The sequence below is a fragment of the Camellia sinensis genome, chromosome 8, assembly GCF_055761805.1.
Source record: "Camellia sinensis isolate YWXY chromosome 8, ASM5576180v1, whole genome shotgun sequence".
In the NCBI taxonomy this organism is placed as follows: Eukaryota; Viridiplantae; Streptophyta; class Magnoliopsida; order Ericales; family Theaceae; genus Camellia; species Camellia sinensis.
This window is the reverse complement of record NC_138968.1, coordinates 89817076-89827359: the sequence shown is the minus strand read 5'-3', so window position 1 is coordinate 89827359 and position 10284 is coordinate 89817076. Positions and strand designations below refer to the sequence as shown.

The following is a 10284-nucleotide window of genomic DNA, read 5'->3' as shown; positions in this document are numbered from 1 at the left end:
GCCACTTGATATTGGGCATTTTGATGTGATTTTGGAGATTGGTTGGTTGTCTAAATATTGTGCTACCATTGATTGTGTAACGAAACGGGTTTTGTTTAGACCTTCAGGACATGATGAATTTGTATTTGTGGGCAATGGTGTAGTACATCCACCTTACTTAATTTTAGCAATGAAAGCATGAAAATTACTTAAGAATGGATGTCAGGGTTATCTGTGTAGTATTTTGACTGATCAATACATGAACATTGTGTTAGATGATATCCATATTGTCAGAGAATTTCTAGATGTTTTCCTAGAGGAATTGCCAGGGGACTTTGTAGCGACCTTGATTTTTCGTAAGCCTTTATTATTATTATTATTATTATTATTATTATTATTATTATTATTATTATTATTATTATTATTATTATTAGCTTTGTTAATTGTATGGTTGCATGAGAATTTAATGTGGTATTTAATTAATTTAATGTGATATTTAATTATATATAATTAATCTGAATATTTATATATATTTTATATATGTATATAAAAGGTGTTATATATATATACTAGCGTATGCCCGTACCTGAAGGCACGGTATAAATAATATTGGTACACATATTTTACAAAAATCAATTAATATAAATTATTAATATTGGTATCACATCCTTTACAAAAAAATCAATTCAAAATGATAACAATTTCACTATTATAGAAATCAATTATAATAAATCAGTTCAAAATATCGTAGAATGGCAGTTCGTTTAAGTTAAAATATAATTTATAAAATTCATTACTAAAAGTTTAAATTAAAATATTAATTTGTATTTGAAATTTTTATTAAACTTTTTATAGAATTTCAACATCTAAAAAAGTATAGTATTTAAAATACTCTCTCTCTCTGTGTGTAACGGCTCTCTTTCTCAGTTACACCATCATGAATTTGTGCCATAGTATTTAAATTAATCCATTTCATAAATCAAACTAAAAATAAAAATATATTTCTAAAATCAAAACCCATTTTATAAAGATCAACTATTATTTCAAACCTAAAACTTTTTAAAAAATTAAATCCAAATCCATAAGCTACATAAAAATAAAAAAAAATAAAAAAACAATTTAATGGTTAAAAACACAGAACCCACACCTTGTCCATCAATTCCCCACTCATTCTCTCTCCTCCATCTTCCACCACTCATTCTCTTTCATCTATGAGATACATTTGCCCTACGAATGAACATTTCAACATTAGTAGATTTTCTTTCAATTTTTATAAACTCAAAGCTCTTCAAATTGAAAATCATTTTTTTTTTCCTCTCCAATTTTCTGCTTCGTGTGCTCCAGATCTACTCTTTCATAAGATAAGTTCAAGTTTCTTAGTATTTCTATATGTGTGTATATCAGACTATTAAAATAAGGAACCCATTAAAATTTAGTGAATAAAAAATTAATCCGGAATTGAATAAAAAATTTAGTGAATAAAATTTAGAAATGCAAACGACTGCCTCCATGTGCAAATGCAAAACTTCAGCAGTAACACTTCATACACACACATTTGATATACTATTATACTATGTTTTGGGAAAATGCATGATCTATTGTTGTTCCAGTAGATTGTATACTATTATACAACAACAACAAAAATCAAGTAGATCCAGCAACTCAAATCAATGTTTTCAAATTTTCTACAACTCTTGCCACAACAAAGCAAGCCTGAGACAGAAAATAAGATCCAGAACATAAATAAGTCAATATACACAGAGATACATATATGTACGTATATAATTGAAATTTGTAAAAAAAACCCACACCTTGTCCATCAATCCCCCACTCATTGAAATCAGAAAATACCGATAGAGATAATCAGAAAATACCAGAGTGATCTTAAAGATATGTCATAGGACCTTGATTAATTTTGTAATCAATTTTTATGCATGTGTTTTTTTAAAGTAATGATGTATAAATTAAAAACACAAAAATTATACAAAATGATATGGTGTTAAATTTGTATTCATCCATTTTAAATTAAAAAACCAATCAAAATTTCTTATTATTTCCAAAGATAATACTATATAAATAGAATTTTCATACAAAACAATTTGTTTTTTGTATGGAGCTTTCATTTTAGGACAAAACCATGATCATTGTAGTTTTAAGGTGCAAAAAATTCACATCATTTTATATTGAAAAATTGATTCTATTGCTTTAAAACAAAAACAAAATCATTATGCTGTGTAGTTTTAAAAACGCTATTATCATAATATCATATCATTCTTGTCAAAAATATCAATATGAAAATTTTGTATAAAATCAAGTTTTTACATCATCATTTTAGTGGGCTTTTTTCTCTATAAAATTTTAGTTTTCAAATCATATTTTTTCTCCATCACAATTCTCCATGACAAACACATTACACAACTTTCAGTAATTAAACTTGATAGATAAAAAAAAGCACTATCTATTGAGTCTCTTGCACCTGCTTAAGGCTCCTTCTTCACCTGATCAACATTGCCACTGCCCATAACCCAGAGCTCCCATGCTGAGATCCTGATTCTCTCCGTCGACAATTCGCTTGTTTCGTAGATTCAATCCTAGAAAATCACAGCCATTGATTGGAGGAGATAACCCAAAGTTTTCTCCATTAACGCGCTTCTTCTGCAACAAATCCCAAAAAGATTAGGAAAAAAAATATAAAAAAAAAAATGGGTTTCGATTTTGAAACATTACCTTGTGGCAGAGACCACAGTGTTGATCATCAGAGTAATAATTATAAGACCTTAAGTTTGGGATTGAAGAGAGCTCTTCCACATTGAACCCACTCTGTAAACCCAGATTCAGACCTCCAAATCCATACGAATCAGCCCAGAGAAACCTCCATTTCGAATCGTCTAGCAATACTGAAATCGAAATTGAATCTGTTATTCTCAATACCATGGGTTATGATTTACTTAGTCTCAATTCAAAATACAGTTAATCATACACATCATATTAAAATTGTGAATAACTGAATTTTCTGATCGCAAGGTAGTATTCCCGAATCTGTGGTTGAAGGACAGAATTTATTCACTGAATTTTGATTCACTGATTCGGGAAATTCACTGAATTTTGATACTTAGTCTCAATTCAAAATTCACTGAAGGCACGTATCATATTAAAATAATAGAAATTGTTGAGTTCAGTTTACAACCTTATTCTGATTCTAAAGGGTGAGAAGAACAGTTGTGATAGAGATTGCCATACCTGAGCGGTTGAAGCACAGCTAGACGAACCAAATCTGTGGTTGAAGGAGATCAATTCAAAGTAAAGTGAAGTAAAGCAGTTTCGGGAAGAATTATACACATACCTGAGCGGTTGAGAAACAGAGGATCCAAGGTGTTCTGTGGTTGAAGGAGAGCAGTTTCGGGAAGAAGAAGAACAGGGAGAGAGAGAGAGAGAGATAAAGAGGGATGGAGGGGAGATGTGATTTGGCTGGAGATCAGAGAGATAAAAGATAGAAGGGAGATAAAGATAGAAGGGTGGGGGAGACGTGCGGGAAGATAGAGGGATGGAGGAGAGACGTGATTTGGTTGGAGAGCAGAGAAGTTGGGGGGAGACGTGGGTAGGGAGGAGGCTTAATGTTTGGGCGGGAAGATGTATATTTAGGATTGATATAAAATTAAGGGGTTTATCTGAGCCATCCATGTGAATATACAAATAAATCATGACCCTTGAAATGTCCTAGTAGGACAATTGTGTCTAACATATTTTCAAAATCCGTTCTGCTTTATTATATAGATATATATGTATATATATGTGTTGATCATATATAGTATCTTTATATATATTGTATTTATATAATATAATATTATATATAAAATAAAAACAAACAAACAAACAAAAGGGTGTTATATCATGAGGGTCAATTAGGTTATAAGCTGCTTACTAAAACAAAGAAAAGAAAAGAGTAAAAGCAGCATTTGGGAGAGACAGAAATCAAAACATAGAGTGTTGTGTGTGGCGTGAAGAGAGAGGCATGGGAGAGGCGGAGAAAAAGGAAGAAAAGGATTAGGGTTTTATTTTGGTGGCTTCATTAATCTTCCAAATATTTATTTGATCTTCAAAAAATTATTGTGAGTACAAAACCCACTTCCCTTGATTTATGTTTATTTCGTTGTTTTTATTTATTTATTTATATATATTTGATGTTGGTTTGATATGGTATTTGTGTGAAGATGATGGTTTAATTTTAATTACTTTAGTTAGTTGTGTATGCAAGGTTTAGGGTTTTTGTATATATTTATTTTGTGGTTGTAATCACACTCATGAATATATGAAATTAAAATAAATTAGGAACCTATAAATAAATTCTTTATACTCCACCATCACTCCATAGATTGTTGTTTTATTTGAGTGATGGTGAGAAAGAGTGTATAAGAAAAAAAGTGAGGATTATGAGATTTATTTGAATGCCTTAGGCTTGGCATTATTATGTTTGTTCTCATAAGTAGATGAGAGATTGTGTATATATATATATTGTTGTCTCGTTCTCATAAGTAGACGAGTACTTTGATTTATGCGCGTACGTATATGCTAACCATCCAGGGAGTGTGGGTCAAACTCGGGACGATATCCCCGTGCAAGTTTCGCTTTGGAGCGGTGTTAGGTATACGGGAGGCACATGGGAGATATATGTAGGCCGGAAGTGGAGGCCGAAGTGGTGGAGTTAAGGTACAAAGAATTTAATTATGAGTTTATTGGTATAGTGTGAATTGTATTGATTTGTACATGTTGAAAAATAGTAAACAACCTCAATAAATTACGAAATTTGGGTAGAGGCATGTATACGTAATTTTAGACAACTTTTGTGTTTTAAATTTTTACTAGAAAGATCGATTAGAACTTGTAATTGGATGATCTTTGTTACAATAGTTTTTATTTATTTTAGTATTGCAGATTTTAGAGGCTGTTTTAACCTATGAAACGAGCTCATTTTCATTAATTTCGCGAAAACCAAAGTAAAACATTATTTTAAACACTTTTCGTGTTTTGAACTTTTTTGAAAAAAATCATCTTAGGACAGTTTCTTTTCGTTTTCAGCTTCAGATTTTTTGGTTGAATTCCCTTTAGGTTCTTCTATCAAATTTTTCTCTCAACCTGTTTAGTTTCTACTAAATTCGTTCGCGTTGTCTTTACGAAATTTGATTTTTTATAATTTTTGTTCTTTAAGTTTTGATTAATTCGAATTATTTAAGCATGAAACAGTGCATTTTTATACTTTTTCAGCAAGTTATGTATGATTAATTATACTAACTTTATTTTTTACAGAATCGTGGGTCTTACTAACTTTTTATGCAGGACTGACCTACCATATTTTTATTTTTATTTTTTTTATTTTATACTTAATTTATATTTCGTTGTATACAGGTAAGAAACTAAATGTCACCGTATCTCGGGAAACTGCCCATTTGTCTCGATGCAAATGGAACTACTTGTCTTATCCCGTAATAAGAATTAAATGTATTTTTTGTTTGTGTCTGGTGGACACGTGGGTGTCAAATATTTGTACTCATATCAGTATACTTGCCGTTTTGTCTCTTGGCATCTCGGGTGCGTTCTATTTGAGCGCAACCGAGCTTCTTTTGCATGATTAGTTTGGACTACGATGATGAAGAGAAATAACTACAGTTATTGGACATGTTGTTTGGACTTCTTTTATTTTCTTGAGCTTAGGGTTGATATTAGTTTATGCATTTGTTATTTTTTTTATGACCTTAGTATTTTGATAATTTGGCATGATTTGTAACCTTACATTATTTAAGTTATTTTGACTATTTATTGTTACTTTAATGTTGGAGGTATTGATTAGTTATGAAATTATGGTGGATGGTTTGGTTGACGTTTTGTTAGTTTTTTTTTTGTTTTTTTTATCCCTTGTAATCTTTTGAGGATGGAAATTTACTTAAGCCCTTTAGAGACATGAATGTTTAGTTTTTGATGTAATATTGATTGGGATTTAGTCCTAATTTAATATTTAATTGTCCAAATTTTGGGGCGTGACAGACTTAGTTTACAGAGAAATTAAATTTATACCATATAGAATGCCAACTGTTGAATAAAATAACTGAAAGAACAGTTACAAGATTTGCTTGACAAAGATTTTATCCGACCAAGTACTTCGCCTTAGGGTGTGCCAATTTTATTTGTAAAGAAGAAAGATAGAACCTTACGCGTATGCATTGATTACCAGGAATTGAATAAGGTAACAATCAAGAACAGATAGCCTCTACGTTGTATTGATGACTTGTTTGATCAGTTGCATGGTTCACAAGCATTTTCAAAGATTGATTTGAGATCCAGGTACCATCAACTGAAAGTGAAAGTCAAAGATGTTAAGAAAACTAAATTTCGAATAAGATATAGACATTACGAATTTCTAGTTATGCCATTTGGGGTTACAAATGCACCTGCATCATTTATGGACCTCATGAATCGAATTTTTAAATCATACCTTGATGAATTTGTAGTTGTTTTTATTGATGATATCTTAATTTATTCGAGAATTAGAGAAGAACACGAACAACATTTGATAACAGTTTTGCAAATACTTAGGGAGAAGAAATTATATGCAAAACTAAAGAAATGTGAATTCTAGTTAGATGAAGTTGTATTTCTAGGGTATGTAATCAACGGGGACGGAATTTCCGTAGACTTGCAAAATATTGAGGCGATTGTGAATTGGTCTACACTGACAAATGTGATGGAAGTTCGAAACTTCATGGGATTAGCTAGGTATTATAGAAGATTTGTGAAAAACTTTTCAAAGATAGTTGTGCTACTTACCCAACTTACTCGAAAGGGATAACCATTTGAATGGACCAATGAGATAGGATCCGCCTTCCAAGAATGGAAGAAAAGACTAACCATAACCCCAATTTTGACACTGCCCTCAGGTACAAAAAATTTTGTGATTTATAGTGATGCTTCTTACAAGGGTCTGCGTAGTGTTTTGATGCAGAATGGTAAAGTGATGGCTAGGGCTGCAAACGAGCTGAACCGAACTGAGCTTTTGAATGTTCAAGCTTGTTTATGAAGAAATAGTCAAGCTTGAGCTTGAGCCGAGCTCTATTTGACCTTCAAAAATCGAGCTCAAGCTCGAGCTCGACTCGTCAAATATTTATTGAATTCGAGCTCGGCTCGAGCTCAAGCTTGCAAAAAAAAAAATAAATTTACTTATTAAGATAAAAAAAAATACAAAATTATTAGTAAAATATATAATAATACTTATAATAATAATAAATTTCATCAATCTAATATGTAAATTTACACAAACACCAAACATAAATAAAAATAAAATAGATTATTGAAAATTTATTTAATATATTATTAAACATAAATATTTATTTATTTATTTATTTTTATGTTCACGAGCCTTAATGAACTGCGTTTAGGGCTACTCGAGCTTGACTCGATTAATAAACGAGCCTGAAAATCAAGCTCTAGCTCGTTCATTTAGTAAACGAGTCAAGCTCAAACAAGCTTTAAATGAGCCAAGCTCAAGCTATTCATGAATAGCTCGATTCGTTTGCAACCCTAGTGATAGCCTCTATGCATCTCGACAACTGAAACCTCATGAAAAGAACTATCTGACTCATGACTTAGAATTGGCTACAATTGTGTTCACTTTAAAGATTTCGCACCACTATCTGTATGGAGCAAAATGTGAAATCTATACTGATTACAAGAGTTTGAAGTACTTCTTCACTCAAAATAGGCTAAATATGCGACAAAGAAAATGGCTCAAGTTGATTAAATATTATGACCTCCAAATTCAATATCATCTGGGTAAAACTAACACCATAGTTGATGCTTTGAGTAGAAAGTCAACGGGAAACTTGGCATATTTGCTGACTAAACAGAAAAAGATACTGAAAGACTTAGAAAGATTCAAGATTGAAGTAGTGATACATGATCAAGGCAGGTTGATAGCAGCTATTTCAGTTCAATCAGCAATCATTGACGAGATAAAACAAAGGCAAAGAGAGGATGAATTCCTTGAGAAGGTGTTTGATGAGTTTGAATCAAATCTGAAACCAAGGTTCAGTACTGAAAATGAAATGTTGAGATTTCAAGAAGAGTATTTTGGAAGAAGCTCACAAATCCAAATTTGCAATACATTTGGGCAACAACAAAATGTATCGGGATTTGAAGCAAAGTTATTGGTGGCCTAGCATGAAAAAGTAAATTTCAAAATATGTGTCTAAGTGCCTTCAATGTCAGCAAGTCAAAGCCGAACATCAAAAGCTGGCGGGATTACTTCAACTTCTCCTTATTCTGAAATGGAAATAGGAGCACATAACCATGAACTTCATCGTTGGTCTACCTCGGACACCTCGAGGTATGAACTCTATCTGGGTTATTGAAGATAGATTAACTAAATCTACACATTCCCTACTTGTGAGGACTAGCTATGATGCTTATAGATTGGCCACAATTTACATTGATGAAATTGTTCATTTACATGGAGTACTAGTATCTATTATTTCAGATAGAGATCCAAAATTTGTGTCTAAATTCTAGAAAAGCCTTCAAAGAGTAATGGGAACAAAATTGAGGTTTAGTACGCATTCCATCCTCAAACTGATGGGCAATCGGAAAGAACTATTCAGCCTTTAGAGGATATGCTCCGAATGTGTGCTCTAGACTTTCAAGGGAGTTAGGAAACTTATTTGCCACTGGCGGAATTTGCATACAATAATAGTTTTTACTCTAGCATTGGCATGGCACCATATAAAGCCTTGTACAGAAGGAAATATAGATCTTCGATGTATTGGACTGAAGTTGGGGATAGGGTCTTGCTTGGACTCGAGATTGTGCAAGCAACCATCGAAAATATTAAAGACATTCAGCAAAGGCTCAAAACAGCACAAAGCCGAGAAAAGAGTTATGCAGATCATAGAAGAAGGGCTCTTGAGTATGAAGCTAGTGATCACGTGTTCACTCGTGTGCTTCCGATGAAAGGTTAATTGAGCTTTGGCCAGAAAGACAAATTATCTCCTCAATAAGTTGGCTCGTTTTAGATTCTGGAAAGGCTTGGTCCGATTGCATACCAAATTGCTTTACCGCTAGGAATGGAACAGATGCACAATGTGTTTCATGTGTCAATGCTTGGTGGTTATCTTATGGATCCATTCCATGTTATAGATTATCACCAGATAGAACTTGATGATGATATGATCTATGAAGAAAATCCAATTCAAATTATTGATTGATAAGTCAAGCAGTTGAGAAACAAATCAATTCCTATGGTAAAAATAGAATGGAAGGAACACTATGGCACGTAAGAGGCTTGGGGAAAAAAAGATGAAATGAGGGAAAGGTACCCTAGTTATTTCCGACTCAAGGTAACACAAGTTTAGAGGACCAAACTTCTTAAAGGGGATAAAAGGGGAAGATTGTGACAACCCCATCAAGTATTATGCTTTTAATTCTTTAATTATACATGTGCTTATGTGCTAGGTGTGAATTTGAATGTTAATTATCTAATGTGGTTTTTGACTTCACATATGTTGATTGTAGGGATATATGTTATAAATTCTGTATTAATCTAGAAATTAAAGGCCTTAATGGTGATAGAAACCGAAATTGGTTAGTTTATTGAGATCAGCATAATTTTTAAAAACTAATGAAAAGTTTGATTAAAATTTGATTCAGATTAAATTAATTAGAATTAATTGGGATTAGTTAATCTTAAGATTGCTTAATTAGGCTAGGCTAAGCTAATCACAAGTATATACAGGGTATAAGATAAGAGAATTAGCTCATTTGAACTCAAAATTTTGTAGAGAACTCTAGAGGGAGGGAGGGAGAGAGAGAGAGAGAGAGAGGGTTAAACTTGGAGAATTTGACAAAGAGATTGGTGAATTGTGTAGGAGAACTCAAGAATTTGCTAAATTAAGCTCAATTGAAGACCTTAGGTAAGCTTTTGAACCCTAATTCATGTCTTTAGTCATTTAATATGTGAATTCAAGAGGATTATGTAATTGAATACAAGAATTGAGTTAAGATTGTTGAAATCAAAGTCAATTCATACATGCATCCATAGTTTTGTTGAGTTTCATCATTTTTCAGCATGATTTTGACTTCCATGTTGAATTTAGAAGATGAGTTGTACATGCATGCATGAGTCACAAAGTTTTGAAGCTAAGCTGCATGTTTTGTAAACTTTGGAAAGGAATTTGAAGTTAAAGGTGACATGCATGATCAATTAAGTTTGAATTCATGAAGCTTTGAGCTTTAATTTTGCAAATTGGCTTTGTTTTCATGTTC

At 32.1% G+C, this 10284-nt stretch overlaps 1 protein-coding gene across 2 annotated transcripts; it reads right to left on the bottom strand.

Moving 5' to 3' along the window:
• Positions 1–904: 904 nt before the first annotated feature.
• Positions 905–3764, bottom strand: LOC114312420 (uncharacterized). Of its 2 annotated transcripts, XM_082881819.1 has the most exons (3): positions 2707–3764; positions 2456–2634; positions 905–1206 (listed from the first exon to the last, which is right to left on the bottom strand). In XM_082881819.1, the coding sequence occupies exons 1-2, from the start codon at positions 2911–2913 to the stop codon at positions 2482–2484; spliced, it is 360 nt and encodes a 119-aa protein (XP_082737945.1). In that variant the 5' UTR covers positions 2914–3764; the 3' UTR covers positions 905–1206; positions 2456–2481. The 2 variants fall into 2 exon arrangements, with proteins under 2 accessions (XP_082737945.1, XP_028114444.1); XM_028258643.2 differs by lacking the exon at positions 905–1206 and having other exon boundaries at positions 1258–2634.
• Between the last annotated feature and the right edge of the window lie 6520 nt (positions 3765–10284).

What these genes read in the sequence shown, in the direction of transcription:
- LOC114312420 (XM_082881819.1), bottom strand. Translation starts at nt 2,913, where the DNA reads ATGGTATTGAGAATAACAGATTCAATTTCGATTTCAGTATTGCTAGAC. An exon ending in ACTGTGGTCTCTGCCACAAG is followed by an intron (nt 2,635 to 2,706) that starts GTAATGTTTCAA and finishes GATTTGTTGCAG; the next exon opens with AAGAAGCGCGTTAATGGAGA.